This window comes from Osmerus mordax, chromosome 6 (genome assembly GCF_038355195.1).
Source record: "Osmerus mordax isolate fOsmMor3 chromosome 6, fOsmMor3.pri, whole genome shotgun sequence".
NCBI lineage: Eukaryota > Metazoa > Chordata > Actinopteri > Osmeriformes > Osmeridae > Osmerus > Osmerus mordax.
In genome coordinates, this window is record NC_090055.1 from 1,355,649 (window position 1) to 1,377,348 (window position 21,700).

At 50.6% G+C, this 21,700-nt stretch overlaps 3 protein-coding genes across 3 annotated transcripts in view; all 3 read left to right on the top strand.

The window, feature by feature from the left end:
* adamtsl4 (ADAMTS-like 4) overlaps window positions 1-114 on the top strand; it is a 14,910-nt gene extending 14,796 nt beyond the window's left edge. The window contains exon 6 of the mRNA XM_067237334.1: window positions 80-114. Coding sequence (XP_067093435.1) covers window positions 80-114 — 35 coding nt within the window. The remainder of the gene's footprint in view (window positions 1-79) is intronic.
* Window positions 115-797: 683 nt separating this feature from the next.
* cers2b (ceramide synthase 2b) lies at window positions 798-6,585 on the top strand (the record flags this gene model as incomplete). The annotated part of the gene is given in 12 exon segments (XM_067237228.1): window positions 798-915; window positions 917-973; window positions 2,062-2,197; window positions 2,357-2,465; window positions 3,635-3,692; window positions 3,869-3,922; window positions 4,149-4,241; window positions 5,232-5,360; window positions 5,812-5,918; window positions 6,077-6,230; window positions 6,443-6,542; window positions 6,545-6,585. Coding segments are annotated over 12 exon segments (1,155 nt in total).
* A 4,027-nt stretch (window positions 6,586-10,612) lies between these two features.
* Window positions 10,613-21,012, top strand: LOC136943775 (aryl hydrocarbon receptor nuclear translocator-like). The gene is given in 22 exon segments (XM_067237227.1): window positions 10,613-10,680; window positions 10,682-10,701; window positions 10,805-10,849; window positions 11,199-11,225; window positions 11,227-11,247; window positions 12,346-12,559; window positions 13,194-13,407; window positions 13,539-13,565; window positions 13,568-13,640; window positions 13,872-13,932; window positions 14,439-14,529; window positions 14,686-14,762; window positions 15,325-15,459; window positions 15,581-15,655; window positions 16,041-16,192; window positions 16,538-16,660; window positions 17,023-17,095; window positions 17,553-17,872; window positions 18,002-18,197; window positions 18,460-18,625; window positions 18,715-18,851; window positions 19,697-21,012. Coding segments are annotated over 22 exon segments (2,394 nt in total). The 5' UTR covers window positions 10,613-10,617; the 3' UTR covers window positions 19,781-21,012.
* The last annotated feature ends 688 nt before the right edge of the window (window positions 21,013-21,700 follow it).

Below are 21,700 nucleotides of genomic sequence, written 5' to 3' on the forward strand. Positions count from 1 at the left end.
GCTTGTGCTGCCTAACTCTCGCTCTCCGCTTTCGGCCACTCCTTAATGTTGCATTCATGTTGAGGTGAAATCCCCCCAGCTGGACTTGTCTTTAAGGAGTGGATCACGGTGTGATCAGAGATGCATGATGCTATATACATGACGGTAGAGCAAACCTGGTTTTCATTTTGGTCGGACGTTCCTCAAGAGGTCCTACCACCACCTGGTGAATTTGAAGCTTTTCTATGCTTTATGAGTGAACTACAGACCTAATAAGACCTGCAGTATTTAAACTGGGCAGCATCTAATTCCTGTTTATTGTGTTGCTTAATAATCTTTCATTTTTAAACCTGCAGATTAGTTAGTAATGCAAAAAAGGTTTGTATTAAAAACGGCTCAGAACATGGACTTTGCACACCTAAAACACTTTGTAAACCTTTTGGAACATTGTGTGAACTGCTGTATCTCTTCAACATGTGGGAACACTTGTTCACTCCCTCTACAGAATTTAGTATTAAACCTCCTCCTCTCCCCCTCCCCCCCTCCCCTCCCCTCCTCTCCTCTCCCCTCCCCTCCCCTCCCCTCCCTCCTCCCCTCCCCTCCCCTCCCCTCCCCCTCCCCTCCCCTCCCCTCCCCTCCCCCTCCCCTCCCCTCCTCTTCTCTTCTCTTCTCTTCTCTTCTCTTCTCTTCCCTCCCCTCCCCTCCCCTCCTCCCCTCCCCTCCCCTCCTCCTCCTCTCTTCCCTCCCCTCCTCTCCTCCCCTCCTCTCTCCTCCCCTCCTCTCCCTCCCCTCCTCTCCTCCCCTCCCCTCCTCTCCAGAATGCTGGAGGATCTGAGGGCGTGGTTTTGGCAGGAGACGCTGTGGTTCCCAGAAGGTCTGGGATGGGCCGACCTTGAGAGCAAAGATGGACGGGTCTACGCTAAAACTAGTGACCTCCTGGGCCGCCCTGCCCATCGCCCTGGCTTTCCTTGTGGTGCGACAGATCTTTTGAAAGGTCAGTACCTCTGTCTGACTGTACCCCTCACCGCTTCACTCCTCCTACAGCGGCACTCGCTGGGAGTTCTCCTTAGTTTGTCTGTTCTCTTATTCTCCTCCATCTCTGTCCTCCCTGTTCCCCTCATCCATCTGCCTTTCTGTTCTCTAAAGGGTCACCTCTGTTCTTGCCTGCTGCATCTCCTCTCCCCTCCTCTCTCCTCCTCTCTCCTCCTCTCCCCTCCTCTCTCATCCTCTCCCCTCCTCTCCCCTCTTCTGCCCTCCCTCTCTCCTCCTTTCCCCTCCTCTCTCCTCCTCTCTCCTCCTCTCCTCTCTCCCTCCCCTCCTCTCTCCTCCTTTCCCCTCCTCTCTCCTCCTCTCTCCTCCTCTCCCTCCTCTCTCCTCCTCTCTCCCTCTCCTCTCTCCCCTCCCCTCCTCTCTCCTCCTTTCCCCTCCTCTCCTCTCTCCCCTCCCCTCCTCTCTCCTCCTCTCCCCTCCCTTCCTCTCTCCTCCTCTCTCTCCCCTCCTCTCTCCTCCTCTCCCCTCCTCTCCTCCCCTCTCTCCTCCTCTCTCCTCCCCTCTTCTCCCCTCCTCTCCTCTCTCCTCCTCTCCTCTCCTTTACTCTCTATCTCTCTATCTCTCTCTAACTACAACCTTTTACTCATACTCCCACTTTTGCTTGGTCTGCATCTCTGCTTCTCTCTCTCCTTGGTCAGATTATTTTACCTCAGCCAGTCATTTCATCTGTGGGTGTCTCTGTGGGTTTATTTCTTTCAAAGTCAATCATCACATCTCTGGTTTCCTGTACCTTCTCTCTCTGTCTCTGTCACACCTAGTTTGTACAACCATTACAAGTGCATTCTGTCATTTACGATTCAATCAAAATGTTCATGTATATCGCGCAGTGTCGATTTTAAGAAATGCATTTCAAACAATTGCCCTGAAAGCAAAAAAAACCCCAATGCACCTGAAGACAGCCCGCGCTGATAGACCATGTCTCATCTCCAACCGCTCTGTGTTGCTCTGTCCACCAATCTTCATTTCACCTAACCTCTCAGTTTGTCCACCCCCCCCTCATCCCTCCCTCCTGCCATCCGTGTGTCTCTGCAGGACAGTGGCTGACCTCTCGCTGTGTTGCTGGGGGTGAAAGAGACCGTTCGACTCAGGGTGTCACCCAACTCCACACTGGAGTTCCACTACTGTAACATAACTAAGAACCCCACACAGGTAACACAAGCCAGCATCCGTCTCTGCAGCACAGCCATACCCGCCCAGTACTACCACTAACCACCACTCAGCCCCACCCGGAGGCCCTGATCATAGACTCAGAGTTTGACTAGGTCACGTTTCTCTCTTCCTCTCTCCCCCTCTCCCTCTCTCTGTCTCTCTCTCAGAGTTTCTGTAGACAGTCTGTCCAAGCAGACAGGGTGTTCAGAACGGCAGGTGCAGCGATGGTTCCGGAGACGCAGGAACCAGGACAGACCCTGTCTGCTGAAGAAGTTTAGAGAGGCCAGGTAGGCAAAACACTCTAGTCTCTCTCTCTCTCTCTCTCTCTCTCTCTCTCTCTCCTCTCTCTCTCTCTCTCTCTCTCTCTCTCTCTCTCTCTCTCTCTCTCTCTCTGTACATGTAACACACATGATCACACAAACACACACTCAAACACACACTCAAACACACACAAACACACACTCAAACACACACTGGACCACCTGCCCATCTCTCCTACACTGCCCCCTGACACATCAGGGGGTCAAAGTCTGATTCTTTTTATATCCCACACACACTCTGACAGACTGCTTTTGTGGAGGCCTAACCCCACCGTACTGCCCCCCCCCCTTCCCTCCCCCTCCAAACCTCCAGACCTAAAGGACTGTCTGACTCAATCGCCAACCTCAGCTTATTTATATCTCTCTGTCTCGGTGTTGTCATCAAATTGGAACGGGGTCCGTTGTACTAATGCTGTGATTACTGGATAAGACCAGAGAGCACTGACAGGCAGAGAGCAGACTGATGCTCACATCTGCTTTTGTCAAATCCTCCATTAGTGGACTTACAAGCTGCTGGTCCAGCACTGTGATCGATGGCATGGCCTGCTGTTGCACACACAGTGTGTGTGTGTGTGTGTGTGTGTGTGTGTGTGTGTGTGTGTGTGTGTGTGTGTGTGTGTGTAGTTACTAGTTCCACCATCCGTCATCCTTCCTTTATCAGTTTGCATCTTACTTATTGGGAATTTCAGTGTGTGTTTATGAAAGCATGTTAGAATTGACCTGTGTCACTGTGGGTTTGGAGACAGTTTGTGTGTTTGTTGGTGTGTTTGTTGGTGTGTTTGTTGGTGTGCATTTTCATGTGTTTTCTTTTTTTCATGAATCACAGCATCTTTTTCCTGAATGAATCTGTTGTTTTTCTTTGGACAACAGGCTCACTGTCTCTCTCTGCAATCTCTTTTTTACAGCTACTATTGTTTCCCTATCTCTCTCCCTTTCTGTCTCTTCACACTCTGTGTGTGTGTGCACGCAGATGTGTGTATGTGTCCTTACTTGACATTGTTGGTGTAGCAGATTTGACCAGACATTCAGTACTGCTCAAATAATCCTCTGTGAAAGTGTGTGGCTACATACTTGTCTGTCAGTGCTCTCTACCTCACCATCAACTACAACGTGTATATTTGTGTCTTCTCTTGCAGTTGGAGATTCACCTTTTACCTGCTTGCTTTCATCGCTGGTCTGGCTGTCCTCGTCAACGTGAGTCGCACTGTTTAACCCTCACATCGCTCACCCTGGTCAACATGACACCAAACGCCAAGAACAGCCGCCAAGACGACGCAGACCTTGGCTCGTGTCGGCCATGATGTTATTAACGGTATGAAGACCGGTTTGGTGTCTGGTGTTGTAATGTGTGTCTCTGTCTGCCCTGTTAGAAACCCTGGCTGTACGACGTCAAGCAGATGTGGGAGGGCTTCCCACCATGGTGAGTCACCAGGGGGCTGGGGTCCACCGACACGCCTCGGTGGCTTAGATTCATGTGTGCTGGGCGTCTGTTAATCTATTTTTTGCTCTCTCTCTCTCTCTCTCTCTCTCTCTCATCTCTCCCTCTCTCCCTCTCTCTCTCCCTCTCTCTCCCTCCCTCTCTCTCTCCCTCTCTCCCTCTCTCTCTCCCTCTCTCTGTCTCTCTCTTTCGTATTCCCTCCTGCCTTCCAGACCCTCCTCCCATCTCAGTACTGGTACTAACTGATAGAGTTGGGTTTCTATGGTTCCCTGGTCGTCAGTGTGGCCTCCGACGTCAAACGCAAAGTAAGACCCCGTCCTGCAAAAAACTCTACTAAATAATGTAATACGGAACATGATATCATCACGATGTATCGTATAACACTATTAATAACACAATCTGATATCGTCATTGATCCAAGCAGACAGCATCCAGGGTCCGAGCCTGTGTTATGTAAACGCTAACATGCTGTTAGCAGCATGACTAGAGAGAGCTGTACACAGCTGTTACGTGTATCATGTGATCGGGCCTCTGCAAAGTCAGCCTTTGTTCACGTAGGTCTAACCAAACTCCTTCACCTTTGACAGGAAGAGACTTCATTGTTGTGATAGCTACGCCTTTTCCAACACCTTTAGATCTGCACTGCATGAGCCTATGGCCTGATGTCACAATGGACATTAGACTATGAGAAGGTTTAAGGGGATTGTGTGTGTTTACATGTATTCGGACTCTGCTCTACCAGGGTCACTTAAACACACGGGTACAGACAGCGTGTTCATTAACACAAAGTCCTCCTGGCATGACTTAACCCCCATGTCGCCCCCCCCCCCCTGCCTTTCTGGTTCCCTCTGACCCAGTACAAACAAACACACAGACTAAACATATAAACGTTCGACTTCACAGATAATGCAACAAATATCCTCATAGGCAATGTCAGGTCATTGTTAAGTGTGTTTACTGGTAGGTTTACATTAGGTTATGTTAGGTTGGATTGTCGATGATTGTCAATCAAATGATTTATCAGTGAATCATCGTCAGTAAATCAATCACAGATTAATCATTAACACACTTAGTTAGATTAGATTAAGAGTTAAAGGTCAGCCATATGTAAAAATATTTCAAGAATACTTTACCATAAACACAAAATACAAACGTTACTCTTCCTCATACAGCGGGCTAATGTACGAACAATTCCCCAAATTATTACGATCTCTCTCAGCACACTGATCAAAGCTCAGTTGCCCCCCCTCCTCCTTCCCTCCTTCCCCACCGTCTCTTCCCCCTGCTCTCAACAGGACTTCAGGGAGCAGATCATCCACCATGTGGCCACCATCTTGCTCATCAGCTTCTCCTGGTGTGTCAACTACATCAGAGCTGGTACTCTCATCATGCTGCTGCACGACACGTCCGATTACTTTTTAGAGGTACGGTGTCCGGCGCCCGCATGCGCACCCCAACACGTTCAACCATGGGCCCCCCTTAAAGGGTGTCAGATGGCTGAGCGGTTAGGGAGTCGGGCTATTAATCAGAAGGTTGTTGGTTCGATTCCCGGCTGTGCAAAAATGACGTTGTGTCCTTGGGCAAGGCACTTTACCCTACTTGCCTCTGGGGAATGTCCCCTGTACTTACTGTAAGTCGCTCTGGATAAGAGCGTCTGCTAAATGACTAAATGTAAATGTAATGTAAATGTGTCCTTGGGCAAGGCACTTTCCCCTATTTGCCTAGAGGAGAATGTCCCTGTAGTTACTGTAAGTCGCTCTGGATAAGGGTGAGGCGATGTAAAGCAGTGAGATTCAACGCTGCCCCCTTGTGGAATGGATGTCTGTCACCCCTTCTTGTTTAATTTCCTCTTCCTCTTCTGTTTGACTTTGACAGTCTGCCAAGATGTTTAACTACGCTGGCTGGAAGAACACCTGTAACTACATCTTTATCCTCTTCGCTGCAATATTCATCATCACTCGACTTGTTATCTTTCCCTTCTGGTTAGTCTCTCTCACACACACACACACACACACACACACACACACACACACACACACACACACACACACACACACAGGTACACATAACCACACTTGCTAATGAAGATGGTCCCTGTGACTGGTGATGTTCAGGGTGTGTGGTTGTGTCTCCCTCCCAGGATCATGTACTGGACGTGGGTGTACCCTCTGACCCTCTACCCTCCCTTCTTCGGGTACTACTTCTTCAACAGCCTCATGCTGACTCTGCAGTGTCTCCACATCTTCTGGGCCATCCTCATCATAAGGATGGCAGTTCGTTTCCTTACAAGCAATGTATGTGTACACCCCCCCCCCCCCCCCCCCAAACACACACACCCCTCACTGGGTCACACACACACCCACTGGGTCACACACACACACAGCAATGATGTGACAGGCTTCATCTGACAAAGCCCAGATCTCAGGAAGTGCTTGTCTGTCTGACTAGTAATTGTGTCTTAACTCTTCTCGATTCCTCTTTTTCCCAAATTCTTCCGAACACTCAGGAAACCGTGGAGGATGAGCGAAGCGACAAGGACGAGACGGACGATTCGGCGGAGGAGGACGATAAGAAAAAAGTTGTGCAGAAAAATGGACCCGTCCAGAATGTCACACAGCCCACAACAACAACCATGCCAAGGCAGATTGACAGAAACAGAAGGACACAGAGTGTGCTAACTCATGTCCCTCAGCGTGAGAGAGGAGAGAAAGAGAAAGATGAAAGGGAAAGAGAAAGATGAAAGAGGGTATGTCGATGAAGGAGAGGAATAGGTACTCAGGTCGTGACTTTGGATACACTACATTAACCTGGACCTGGAACATATACACAACCCCCCCGCCCCCCCCCCCCCCACTACACACACACACACACACTTTAATTGTTAAACTCACACATAGATGCACTCACACCGCTCAGCTGCGAAATAGTTTTTTCCACGTAACTTATGTTGGTCTCATATGGCTGGCCTTGGGTGAACAATTATGACACAAAGAGGGGAAATGGTGATGAGAAAGTGAAGAGGGACAGAGATGGGAAGGGTAGAGAATGATGCTGCTTCAAGTCAAGCTTTCCTTACAGTATTGGTGTGCCTTAAAGCCTTTTATAGTTATTTCCTTAGTTTGGGCTTCATCTGCCTTGATCCCACAGTATGTTGTCCATCGTGTCTATGCAGAGTTCCCTTTCCTGGGAAGCCATATGGATGAGAAACCGTACAGGAGGGTGACCAAGTGAGTCTGAAAGAGAATGAGACGCTTTGAGGAGGCATTCATTAACCTGGTTTGATGATTCTAACTATGCAAAGATGTTTGTTTTGTTGAGTTCCGGTGCAACCTGTGTTTGTTGTGTATGTATGCTCGTGTAGTCCCTCGCAGCTTCTGATACTGGTAGTCAGAGTGCAAGTTTACCTCTGCTCTCTCGTAACTGTCCAGTAGGTCATTTTCACTGACCCTTGAGAATGGTTTTTCAGGAGTCAGGGTTTAGGGTCAATTCTTTTTATTCAGCACACGAGATTGATTTAAATTCATGTTATGAGTATAAAAATGTTTGATTCATAGATTGACATTTGCTCTGTACCGAACTGGCTGTTTTCAGACACAGGTTTATGCCTTTTTATATGATTCTGAGGATCTCCAATGGGTGTTTCTCACGATACCAGTGCTGTCCTCCACTGTGAGGAGACGGCTGTGTGTTGGAGAGAATGGTGCTCATGCAAGACTAAAACATATCTAATGCCTTTTGTTTATGTTGGATGCAGAGAATTATGTTTCCTGATGCGGCCACAATCATTCAGCATCAGTTTTTCTTTTTAAATTAAAAGCCCAAAGAAATTCTGATTAATGGAGCTGCCAGTCAGGAACCCAAATACTGCCAAATTGTATTTTTTTAATCTTTTAACTGTTATATTTTTCTCGAAATCAGTTTGGACCAGTTGTGTGGTCTCATGTCCAGTGTGGTACGTTTGGCTCATGCTTTTAACCAGAAACCTGTTTCCCTCTGCAAGCACTTGACGCTCAGTGTCAACCAAATGTTTACCATCAGTATTACTCATTTTGGAAGGAGTTCTGTCTATACAAGAGCTAGATGCCAGCTTACCAAGAATAGCGTCCTGAAAGTGTTGCAAAGTGGAAGGTCTCTGGTTTGATATAGTCTAACTTGGTTCTGAGCAATGTGATCCAATAGAATCTTCCTGACTGACACAGATGATGTCATAAAGAAAAGACATGGATCGATCCATCTGGATTGACATGGATCGATCCATCTGGATTGACATGGATCCGATCCATCTGGAGTTGACATGGATCGATCCATCTGGATTGATCTGCCAGGATAAGGAGTTTTAAAAACAAATCTCAGGTGACTGGAATAGGCCTGAAGAACTACGCCCATCTGTATTTCTGGACAAATTGAGGCCATGCTAGCTAGGAGTTTCATGTTCTATGTGAGATTTTAAGTGTTATTCACTTTTGCCAGTGATCTGAGGTATGATTTATATTGAGAAACGGGTTTACAGGTATTTCATGCAAAATGTATATTACAGAAATGGCAAGATCTTAAGATCTGAACTCAATCACTCTGTTAAGTGTTGTATTTTTATCAGTATGCTTAAATCATTGTTGTTGTTTGTCAAGTGCCTTATCTGTAATGTATTATGTTCTCTCATTTCTTTGGCTTTCATCTTTGTCCATCTCCCCCCTCCTCACCTACACCCCCTCCTCACCTACACCCCCCTCCTCACCTGCACCCCCTCCTCACCTACACCCCCATCCTCACCTGCACCCCCTCCTCACCTACACCCCCCTCCTCACCTGCACCCCCTCCTCACCTACACCCCTCCTCCTCACCTGCACCCCCTCCTCACCTACACCCTCCTCCTCACCTACACCCCCCCTCCTCACCTGCACCCCCTCCTCACCTACACCCCCCTCCTCACCTGCACCCCCTCCTCACCTACACCCCCCTCCTCACCTGTACCCCCTCCTCACCTACCACCCCCCCTCCTCACCTACACCCCCCTCTCACCTGCACCCCCTCCTCACCTGCACCCCCCTCCTCACCTGCACCCCCCTCCTCACCTGCACCCCTCACCTGCACCCCCCTCCATCTCATTCCTCTGTCAGCTTTCTCGCTTCCATCTGCCCCTTCATTCATCTCTTTGAACCAATTACTCTAAAACAATTCTGCATTCATAACCTTTCACTGTCCTCCACAGTCCACCATTTTGCTCATTTATACCAATTTTTACCAATAGCCTCCCGGTCTATACAGTCTGTACAATAAACATTCATTATTACAGTGTTATTTTTGTATTTTCTCATGTTGATGATGCAAGTACTATTATTATAATTAAAAACGAAGATGAATCACAGTTGCATTCCTATTGTTTCCAGTTTGTCCCAATGTAAGCTGTGTTTTATCAGTTACCAACACAACTGCTAAAATTAACAATGTCAACCTAAACAGCCCACTAGTTAAACACACAGTTTAAAAACACAGACATTCCAGGGATCAAATTCTTATTCAAAATCCTAAGAAAGTATGTAAAGAATGTAATTTGATTTGGAATATCATCTGCTCCTAACATTAGGGCTGTCCTTATTGTGCGTCACTTGTATCTAACTAGTGGGATGTCCAATAGAATGTACAGAAATGGAAATAGTTCAACCAGTTTGGCTGCCGCCATCTTGTAGTGAGAGGGGGTTTTAAACCCGGGGGGAAAACAGGAAAAGGGACAGAAATAATTTAGACGTAATTCTATCGTTTGTTAGATGATTAAAGTAACAGAAGTCATGTTTTCGCACAAGTACTTGATCAATTAATGTATAGTAGTGGTGAGAGATATCCGCAAGGAAAGAGGTTCGGGAGGAGTCTTCCGCAGCCGAAGTTTTTTGTTTTGTTTATGTTATTCAATCCGGACATGACTCTTCTGATCTAGGTAAAGTCCGACAAAAATGTGTATATATTTTACTGATCAATTGGTGTATGTCAATTGGTCTCTGACTTTGACTTGTCACTTGGGTTGGTTGCGTGCCGTGACACTGAGAGTATTTGCCTAGGCTAGCTGGCTGCCGCGTTCTAACGAGCAAGTAGCAGCTAGCCCTAGCTGATGTTAGTTAGCTGTTTGTAGCAGCAAGCTAGCTACACTAGTTCATTGCTTAAAGGGGCCTAGCAAACTTGTCTAATGGGCTCGATTTCCCAGCCATACACTTTGGTCAGATATATCGTATATTAGTTGTGTTTTCTGTGTTTAATGACTGCTCCTAGGTAGTACCAAGTATTCTTGTTAATGCTATACTAGCTAGTTGTAGCAGTTATAACTAGGAGAGCTTCATACTTGCTAGCTCAGTTGTCAGGTGTCCCAGCTAGCTTTAGCTCTAGCTAGCTGATTATCTTGTTTATCGGACTATGGGGCTACTTTACTGTAGCTAGCTAGCACAACTGGTGTTGGCAATCCCACAATGTCATAACTCCATTAGCACATACTGCCCTGGTTTCTGACCTTCTTAGACTCAACGTATCGATGTAAAAGGTCTGCCCTCATAAAACAGCAAGCTAGCTAATCCCAATATTGTTCTGAATTTGAAACAAGAGATTGAGTGTATAGAGCTAGTTAGCTTCTGTGTTTTGTATATGACTGACTAGCTTGCTCTAATGGCTAGTGCTACCTTCTGACAGATATACCAGATGCCATGGGAATGGAGGCAGGTGGGACGTCGGCAAACGCTGGAGGCTGTTGTGCCGAAAGGGAACCAACAAACGACGGGCAGTGTAAGTGTTGATTGTGTGTGTCATAATATAACCAGTTGTGTCTCATCAGTAAACTCAGTGATGGTAGTGTACATGGTCGTCCTGTTTATGTTCAACTTCACAGGCCAGACTTTGACGATGACGACGACGATGGGAGCAAGCTGTTTAGGTATGACACACACTTCTCTCATCTTTTCTACCTCCGACCCTTTGTTGATTTGTGGATTTATTCAGCAAAGTTTTGAACCTCTTAGTGAAACTCCGCTGACCTCTCTCTCTCCTGACCTCTCTCTCTCCCTGCCCTCTCTCCCTCCCTGCCCTCTCTCCTCCCTGCCCCTCTCTCTCTCCCTGTCCTCTCTCTCTCTCTCTCTCTCTCTCTCCTGCCCCTCTCTCTCCCTGCCCTCTCTCTCTCCCTGCCCTCTCTCTCTCTCTCTGCCCTCTCTCTCTCTCTCTGCCCTCTCTCTCTCTGTCACTCTCTCTCTCTACCCTCTCTCTCTTTGTCTCTCTCTCTCTCCCAGGTGTGATGATGACACGGGGGGTTCTAATTGACAAGGAGCGCTTTGCCAGGTAGGTGGGGTGGGTGTGGTGTGGTGGGGTGGGTGTGTTGGGTGGGGTGGGGTGGAGTGGGGTGTGACGGTGTGTGTGGGGTGGGGTGGGGTGGGGTGGGTGTGTGGCGGTGTGTTGGGTGTGTGTGGGGGTGTGGCGGTGTGTGTGGGGTGGGGTGTGGCGGGGTGTGGTGTGTGGGGTTGTGTGGGAGTGAATGCAGAGTCATCCAGTCCCTTTCCTTATCTCCCTTTCCTTCTTTCTCATTCTAACTTTGTCGTCAGCCCTGTGGGTTGGTTTCATTTCAAGGTTACTGGATGATCAGAATTGTGCCGATGATCAGACTAACCAGGTATGGCCCGGACCATTCTGGAAGGCTGGATCTCCTGTTTCTAATGTTACCAATACTATTTTCTCTGCTATGCTGTCCTGACCAGTGCATATAAAACGTTTGCTGTGATTCACAACTGTTTCTCGTAACACGTTTGTGCATGAGACAGTCTGCTGTCTCATGTTGGGTGTCTGACCACTGCTTGAGTCAGAACCTGATGCACACACTCCCCCTTCTCTCTCTCTCTCTCTCTCTCTCTCTCTTCTCTCTCTCTCTCTCTCTCTCTCTCTCTCTCTCTCTCTCTCTCTCTCTCTCTCTCTCTCTCTCTCTCTCTCTCTCTCCTCTATCTCTCTCTCTCTCTCTCTCTCTCTCTCTCTCTCTCTCTCTCTCTCTCTCTCTCTCTCTCTCTCTCTCCTCTCTCTCTCTCTCTCTCTCTCTCTCTCTCTCTCTCTCTCTCTCTCCTCTCTCTCTCTCTCTCTCTCTCTCTCTCTCTCTCTCTCTCTCTCTCTCTCTCCTTTCTTAGTCTTTTTTTTATCACACTTTTTGATCACGCACTGACCCCACGCTCTCTACCTTCCTATCTTCCTCGCTCACTCTCTCTGGTCATTGTTTGGTACATCCTCTTTTTCTCTCTCAATCGACTCAATCCCACCTCATCTGGACTGGCATATTTACATAGCTCTACTCTAAAATCTACTCCATGTTGTCCAACTACCTGCCCACCTCCCTCCCCCCCCCATCTTCATCCCTCCTTTCCTGTCCTCCCTCTCTCCCTCCCTCGCTTGCTCTAGGGAGAACCACAGTGAGATCGAGAGGAGACGGAGGAACAAGATGACCGCTTACATCACGGAGCTGTCGGACATGGTGCCCACCTGCAGCGCGTTGGCACGGAAACCGGACAAGCTGACCATCCTGCGCATGGCCGTGTCGCACATGAACTCTCTGCGGGGAAGCGGCAACACTAACGCAGACGGGACGTACAAGCCCTCCTTCCTCACCGACCAGGTAGGGAGAGGGGCGAGAGACACAGACACCAATAGATTGTATGTTTGTGTTTTTGTATTGTTTGGTATTTTTATTAGTATGTTTTTATGCGGTAAGGTGTCATTGGGTGCCTTGAAAGGCAAAATAACATCTTTTATTATTATTATTATATTATTACACCTCTGCTGATCACGTGTTTCTCTCTCTCCCTCCCTGTCTCTCTCTGTCTCCTCCCTCCCTCCCTCTCTCTGTCTCCCTCCCTGTCTCTCCCTGTCTCTCTCTCCCTCCCTCTCCCTCCCTCTCTCTGTCTCCCTCCCTGTCTCTCTCTGTCTCCCTCTCCCTCCCTCTCTCTGTCTCCCTCCCTGTCTCTCTGTCTCCCTCCCTGTCTCTCTCTGTCTCCTCTGTCTCCCTCTCCCTCGCTGTCTCTCCCTCCCTCTCTCTCTCCCTTGCTGTCTCTCCCTGTCCCTCTCTCTCCCTCTCTCTCGCTCTCTCTCGCTCTCTCTCGCTCTCTCCCTCTCCCTCCCTCTCTCTCTCTCCCTCGCTGTCTCTCCCTCTCCCTCCCTCTCTCTGTCTCCCTCCCTCCCTGTCTCTCTCCCTCTCCCTCCCTCTCTCTCTCTCCCTCGCTGTCTCTCCCTCTCCCTCCCTCTCTCTGTAGGAGCTGAAGCACCTGATCCTGGAGGCGGCTGATGGCTTCCTGTTTGTGGTGTCATGTGACAGCGGGCGGGTGGTGTACGTGTCGGACTCCGTCACCCCAGTTCTCAACCAGTCCCAGTCTGACTGGCTGGGCTCCTCCCTGTACGACCAGCTCCACCCGGACGACACGGACAAGCTCCGCGAGCAGCTGTCCACGTCTGACAACAACAATACAGGTGAGACCAGAGACACCGCTCCTGCAGTCTGTCCTGCAGTCTGTCTGTCCTGCAGTCTGTCCTGCAGACGGGGTTTCAGAACCACAAAAGGAAGAATAACGACACCCTCTTTCTCTGTCCCTCCCTCTCAGGGAGGATGCTGGACCTGAAGACAGGAACAATAAGAAGGAGGGGCAGCAGTCCTCCGTCAAGATGTGTGCTGGAGCCCGTCGTTCATTCATCTGCAGAATGAGGTGTGTGTGTGTGTGTGAGAGAGTCTGTGTGTGTGTGTGTGTGTGTGTGTGTGTGTGTGTGTGTGTGTGTGTGTTCCTGCTCTTCATTGACCCGTGTGTGAGAGAGTCTGTGTGTGTGTGTGTGTGTGTGTTCCTGCTCTTCATTGACCCGTGTGTGAGAGAGTCTGTGTGTGTGTGTGTGTGTGTGTGTGTGTGTTCCTGCTCTTCATTGACCCGTGTGCTCCCTCGCAGGTGTGGCTCGTGTCCTGTGGAGCCCATGAGCATGAACAGACTGGGCATCCTTCGAAACAGAACAGGTGAGCCCTCCCCACCCTGCCATCCCCTCCACCCTGCCATCCCCTCCACCCTGCCATCCCCTCCACCCTGCCATCACCTCCACCCTGCCATCACCTCCACCCTGCCATCACCTCCACCCTGCCATCCCCTCCACCCTGCCATCACCTCCACCCTGCCATCCCCTCCACCCTGCCATCACCTCCACCCTGCCATCCCTCCACCCTTCCATCCCCTCCACCCTGCCATCACCTCCACCCTGCCATCACCTCCACCCTGCCATCACCTCCACCCTGCCATCACCTCCACCCTGCCATCCCCTCCACCCTGCCATCACCTCCACCCTGCCATCCCCTCCACCCCTGCCATCCCCTCCACCCCTGCCATCCCCTCCACCCTGCCATCCCCTCCACCCTGCCATCCCCTCCACCCTGCCATCACCTCCACCCTGCCATCCCCTCCACCCTGCCATCCCACCGTCCCGGTGGGGGCTTCCTGGCTAACCTCTCTGCCTGTCTCCCTCTCTCCAGGAACGGTCTGGGCCCTACAAAGGAGGGGGAGTCCCAGTATGTCGTGGTCCACTGCACCGGCTACATCCGCTCCTGGCCCCCTGCAGGTGAGGAGGAGGGGGGGGGGGGGCGTTGGAACCAGCCTGCTGTGTCTGAACTGGACATCCTGGGAGCGTGCAGCGAACTGATTATGGAACACAACAGATTTGTGATGCATCTCCCAGCAGCAAGTTAAGACGTGTGTCTGTGTGTGTGTGTTTTAGGAGTGAATTTAACAGATGAGGAGGCGGACAACAACCAGGGTAGTCGCTACTGCCTGGTCGCCATCGGCAGACTGCAGGTAAGAAGGGCCACGCATGCCCCACCATGTGTGCACTTACCCAGTTTGTTTGTTTAAACCTGCCGCTTGTTGCACAATCGTTTCGTAAGAGTGAACCTGGCTCTGTGTAAAGGCAGAGGCCAGGCCTCTGAACATGGCGCTGTGTAAAGGCAGAGGTCAGGCCTCTGAACCTGGCGCTGTGTAAAGGCAGAGGCCAGGCCTCTGAACCTGGCGCTGTGTAAAGGCAGAGGCCAGGCCTCTGAACCTGGCGCTGTGTAAAGGCAGAGGTCAGGCCTCTGAACATGGGGCTGTGTAAAGGCAGAGGCCAGGCCTCTGAACCTGGCGCTGTGTAAAGGCAGAGGTCAGGCCTCTGAACCTGGCGCTGTGTAAAGGCAGAGGCCAGGCCTCTGAACATGGGGCTGTGTAAAGGCAGAGGCCAGGCCTCTGAACCTGGGCCTCTCTGTGCCAAAGCCAGCCTAATGTTAGCAACATCACCAGACTCACCATCAGTCAAACAGCAGGGTCAATATACAGAGGTACCCCCCTGCCCCCTCCATCACACACTCCTCATTTGGTTGTCTAGGTGACCTGTTGCCCGGGTGACTCCGACATGAACAGCATCAGTGTTCCGGTGGAGTTCATCTCACGCCACAACTGCCAGGGCGTCTTCACCTTCGTAGACCACCGCTGTTTGGCCACCGTGGGCTACCAGCCCCAGGTAGGCCTCGCAGCCTGGGTCTCCAGTTGTGCCCCTGCCCAGCCTTGGGGTCATATGTGGAGGGGGCTGCCGTCCGCAAAGCCTGGCTGTGCTTCCTACCTGTTTTATCTGTGTGTTTCAGGACCTGCTGGGGAAAAGTATTCTGGATCTGGCCCATCATGAGGATCAGGGCTTACTAAGAGACAGCTTCCAGCAGGTAGGTGTGTGTGTGAGAGGGAGTGTGTGTGTGAGAGAGAGGGAGTGTGTGTGAGAGAGAGGGAGTGTGTGTGTGTGTGAGAGAGAGGGAGTGTGTGTGTGTGAGAGAGAGGGAGTGTGTGTGTGTGAGAGAGAGGGAGTGTGTGTGTGAGAGAGAGGGAGTGTGTGTGTGTGAGAGAGAGGGAGTGTGTGTGTGAGAGGGAGTGTGTGTGAGAGAGAGGGAGTGTGTGTGTGAGAGAGAGGGAGTGTGTGTGTGAGAGAGAGGGAGTGTGTGTGTGAGAGAGAGGGAGTGTGTGTGTGAGAGGGAGTGTGTGTGTGAGAGAGAGATTAAAAGAGAGACTGAGAGCAGTTCTGATGACAGAAGTTGACTTGTCTCTCCTGAGCAGGTTGTGAAGCTGAAAGGTCAGGTTCTGTCTGTGATGTTCCGCTTCCGCTCAAAGTCCCGGGAGTGGATCTTGATGAGAACCAGCTCCTTCACCTTCCAGAACCCCTTCTCAGAGGAGATCGAGTACATCATCTGCACCAACGCCAACATCAAGTGAGCTTTCATCCACTCAACGCAAACACTCTTTAATGTACAGTCTGCATCAGTTTGAGAAGAAACATGGAAAGCTTTGCTGTGTGTCTGTGTGTTCGAATAAGTCAGTCATGTTAGTGAATTCCTCCCCTACTGTCCCTCCCCCCCCCCCTGAATCATCCTCTGATTACCCCCCCCCCCCCCCTGAATCATCCTCTGATTACCCCCCCCCCTCCTGAATCATCCTCTTACCCCCCCCCCCCCCCCCCCCTCCTGAAGTGAATCATCCTCTGATCTCTCTCTCTGTCCTCCTCCTCTCCATTACTCCCCCCCCACACATCCTTCGCTGTAATTGCGGGGGTGTAGAACCTCATCTCAGGATCCCCTCACCCCTCTCTCCTCCCCTGGGGGGCCCCTGGCCCCCTCCCTGGGGCAGAGCAGCCCTAACTGCCCCCCCCTGGCTCTCAGCCCGGGGCAGGTAGCAGCAAGGTGAGATCAGATCGTCCTCCCTCAACTGACTGGGAGAGCAGGGGCTGCTGCTTCACTGGACTCTACTGCTCTCACCCTCTCTCTATCTCTCACCCTCTCTCTTTCTGTCTCTATCTCTCTCTCTTTCTATCTCTATGTATATATATCGATATAAATATCTCTCTCTCTTTCGGGTGATTTCTTTTGGTTACCGTGGTGATTGGTGGTGGGATCAGCAACTGTTTCTAGGTTTCCCGGTGAAACGGTGGAGGGGCTTTAGATCAGATCTCATTTCCACCACACTCACCTGTCTGCTTGTCTGTGTCTGTCTGTCTGTGTCTGTCTGTGTCTGCCTGTCTGTGTCTGTCTCTGTCTGTCCTCAGGCAGCTTCAGCAGCAGCAGGCGGAGCTGGAGGGCGGAGGAGGGTACGAGGCAGGCCAGATCACCCTCCCACAGGTGTGTGTGATCAGTACTCTTATCATTCCGCCGTGTGTTAGTTCCTCACTGTACACGGCATCTATGGGGTTCCAGCCACCAGAGAGAGACATTCTAATTTTAGAACAGGGACACAATAGCAGGATGTCCCCGTGTCACTTCCTTTCCCGAGTTCAGAGCCAGACAAGTCTCCTAGCAACATGAGGGTCCATGACTAGCAGTGTGGCCGGGACCCCTGGCCTTGTTACCCCTGGCCTTGTTACCCCTGGCCTTGTTACCCCTGGCCTTGTTACCCCTGGCCTTGTTACCCCTGGCCTTGTTCCCAGGCGGGGCCAGGTGGAGCACCAGCGTGCCTGGAGACTCTGCAGCCACGGGGGCTTGGCAGCCAGGTGTACAGTGAAGATGGAAGACGGATGCATTACTGATTAAGCCAGGTGGAGAAAGAAGTGTGTGTTGAAGGTGTGTGTGTGTGTGTCAGTTGGCCGTCCAGGCGGTGACCGCAGCAGGCCCAGAGCACAGTAAGGCCCTGGGGAAGCCTGAGATCTACCCCTCCATGTACCCCAGCCCGGACCAGGCCAAGGGGCTGCCCCCACCCTCCATGTACCCCAGCCCGGACCAGGCCAAGGGGCTGCCCCCACCCTCCATGTACCCCAGCCCGGACCAGGCCAAGGGGCTGCCCCCACCCTCCATGTACCCCAGCCCGGACCAGGCCAAGGGGCTGCCCCCCCCCTCCTCAGCGGGGCAGATCTTCCCCCAGGGGAACGGTTATACCCCAGCACGCCCCAGCGACACCTACAGGTAACCGAGTTGTGTGTTTCTGTTAGGGTGTCTGAGGCATGTGTGTGTGTGGTAGGAGGTGTGTGCGTACGTGGAAGAGGTGTGTGGGTGTGTGTGGTGCTGATCCAGCTCTTGTGCTCTGCTCCTCAGACCCGTGGGTCTGGCTGCTCAGGTAGCTCCTCCTGCCCACTCAGCTGGTCAGATGCTGGCTCAGATGTCTCGGCAAAACTCCGGCCCCTCCTCCTGCCCTCCCAGCACCAGCAGCCCCCTCCAGGCGGGCGTCCAGGGGGGGGTATGGCCTGCCACAGGTGGCGTGTCTGGGGTTAGGTTGCCGTTCAACAACCAGGTGAGTTATAGCAGCATGGTCTGACGTTTTTTTAATTTTTATATATAAATTTTCAACCTTTTTTTTTTTATCTAACCTTTTCTTATAAGTGTATATATATGTTTTCAACCTTTCAAGATGTTTTTTTAGAACTTTAAGAAAAGTTATTTTTGGTAGAATTTTTTTTCAGGAAATGACACTAATGTACACCACATGCAGAGGAGATGAACAACTGGATGTTCTGCCTAGTGAGTGTTAGGCTGTGTTTCCTCCTCCCTCCCAGCAGGGGGCGCCGCAAGCAGGGAAGACGCTTTCCCCTCAGTTCCCGATGGGAGGCTTCGGAGGCTCCTCCTCCTCGTTTGTCCAGATGCCCACGGGCGTGTCCCCCACCGCCCCCAGCGGAGCCAGCTACGCTTCCGTCAATGCCCGGGGCAACCTCAACGGCTATGGTATGCTCCGGGAGAACGTGTGCCTCTCCGTGCGTTCGTGAGCGTAGCCCCAGTCCTTCTCACCCCTCCTGCTCCCTCCTCTCTCCCAGATGGGAGTCAGTCCGGCGCGCAGTTCCCCTCCAGGGCAGCGGAGGCCGTGTGGCCCCAGTGGCAGGGTCGGCAGCACTCCCAGAGCAACGCAGAGCAGCATCCTCACGCTCAGAACAACCAGTCAGACATGTTCCCTGTAAGTCCCACACCGTCACACTCCTCCCTGGCCACACTGTGGCAGTGCACAGCTCTGGGGGGTGCTCGTTGGGGGGTTTATACAGGGTTCCCGCGGGGTCTTAAAAAGTCTAAAATTCAGAACTTTAAATTTAAGTCCTTAAAACGTCTTAAAAACTGACATATTTTCATCCGAGGTCTTAAATTTAATTTAGTCAGGTCTAAAAAAGGTTTTACCCTCGTTCATTTCCAGAACTGCTGGCCGCAGAAAGTTATGACAAAGTAGCAAAAATATATTGAGTCGCAGCCTACAAAGCGGAGCTCTACAAACGAAACCAGCAGAACGCTGCCCTCAGAACGTTGGTTCGGTGTTGTAGTTCTTTCTGGGGGATATTGATGTTGGTATGTACACGGTGATAAAACTACAAATCCTGTTATAAATGCAATACCTGCCCGCGAAATACGTCTGCGCTTCCTCAGAGTTTGTTAAAGTTCGGCTACGTGTGGAAAATGGGAAAGTGTACTTTCAACGAGACATGGCTAGATCACAGCGATTTCCGCTGTTGGTTACAAGCGGTACCCAGATCCAGGTACAAGGCTCGCTGCAAACTTTGCCCAAAAAATATTCAAAAATCACTAATGTGATTGTTTTATCTGTAAATTAAATGTATGCTTTTTCAATGACCGAATTCAATGAAATAAAATATTTTTTTCTAAATTTCTTTGATTAGAATATTTTTGGGGGTAATGCGTCGTGTAGGTCTTAAATTTCAATCTTTATGGTCTTAAAATGTCTTAAATTTGACTTGCTGAAACCTGCAAGAACCCTGTTACAGAGAAGCTAACTCGCTCCTTTTTTGTCTCCAGGACGTGCTGTCTATGCTTGATCAGTCTGCTAACTTCAACAACGAGGATTTTGAAATCCCCATCTATCCTCCTTTCAACGAGTGATTCTGCCAACAACTTTTCAAACCTACATACCTCTCTATCTCTGTCTGTCTCTCTTTTTCACGCTTAGCTTTTTGGCTTAAGCTACTTATATGAACACTACCTGCCCCCTGAAGTAGCACTCTAACCCCTCTGTCTAAAAGTTGCTAGGCTGCACTGTACAAGTTGCTAGGCTGCACTGTCTGCAAGTTGCTAGGCTGCACTGTCTGCAAGTTGCTAGGCTGCACTGTCTGCAAGTTGCTAGGCTGCACTGTCTACAAGCTGCTAGGCTGCACTGTCTACAAGTTGCTAGGCTGCACTGTCTGCAAGGCAGGGACAGCTGGAGGGACTGGTAAGCTGGTGTCTGTCGGTAGAGTGAACAGCGACAGGATCAGTGACGTGAACAGGAAACCCACAGCGGACACTGCAGATGAACTTTTTTTTTATCGTAAGATTCAGCGATCACACAATCACACAAGCGGCCAGACACTACGGCAATGCCAGGAACACTCACATCCAGGAAGATGTAAACATTGATGCACACGTACAGCCTTGCAGTGATGAAAGTCTCTGATTCCCCCTCCCTCCCCAGCCCCGTGTTTTCTCAGGCATTGGTTTTAGAGCTTTCCTCTCCATGTCCCCTCCCAGCCATGTAGATGTCTCCCTGCCGTCCCCTTGTCCCTACTCAGGCAACCTGGGGGCAGGTGAGCTCCTCTGATGTGTCCTCACAGACACGTTCTAGTTTGAGGAAAACCACAGTTCTTCTATGCATGTGTCACACACCCAGCCCCCTACACCCAGCCCCCTACACCCAGCCCCCTACACCCAGCCCCCTACACCCAGCCCCCTACACCCAGCCCCCTACACCCAGCCCCCTACACCCAGCCCCCTACACCCAGGACCCTACACCCAGCCCCCTACACCCAGCCCCCTACACCCAGGACCCTACACCCAGCCCCCTACACCCAGCACCCTACACCCAGCCCCCTACACCCAGCACCCTACACCCAGCACCCTACACCCAGCCCCCTACACCCAGCACCCTACACCCAGCCCCCTACACCCAGCCCCCTACACCCAGCCCCCTACACCCAGCCCCCTACACCCAGCCCCCTACACCCAGCCCCCTACACCCAGCCCCCTACACCCAGGACCCTACACCCAGCCCCCTACACCCAGCACCCTACACCCAGCCCCCTACACCCAGCCCCCTACACCCAGCCCCCTACACCCAGCCCCCTACACCCAGCCCCCTACACACAGCCCCCTACACCCAGGACCTCCCCCCCCCCCCCCCCCCCCGGGCTCCTGCCTGCTTCACCCTTGCTGATTGTCTTCCTACAGGGGCGACACAGAGTTTGGGTTATTATTATTATGTTTTAGAGGGGTAAGTCTCCAGTTTCCTGTATTGATATGTTGATATAGTGTGTGTATATGTATATATATACACACTATATCATGTCAGTGTTGATATGCTGTGTATGTCAAATGGATTAAGGGTTGTATACGATATATATATGTATTTCATGCTAAATGCTCAACAATCATGACTTTCCCCGTTAGCTCTGGTTCCATCCTTCCTCTGGCCCGGGGTCACACAGCTTCCTCTTCTCTCTCACTTTGCCTACTGTGGGATTGGTTGCTACTTGAGTAAAAAAAAAAAAAAAGAAAACGAAATAAATAAGTTTTTTTGGAGAAAGAATTCGTTGAAGCAATAATTAACAAGCAGGAATTGCGAACTTTAAAAAGCCATTCTTTATTGTCCTTTTAAATGTTTTTTATCTTGATTAATTTCGTTTTGACATGGAAAGACACTGTAGTTATGATTGAATAATTGATTAATTGTTTGATTGAAATTTTCCCATATGTATTTTTTTTATTATCTTTTAATTGGCTCCTCCCATTTTAGCTCTCTTACATGTTATTGATGGTTGGTGTTATCTG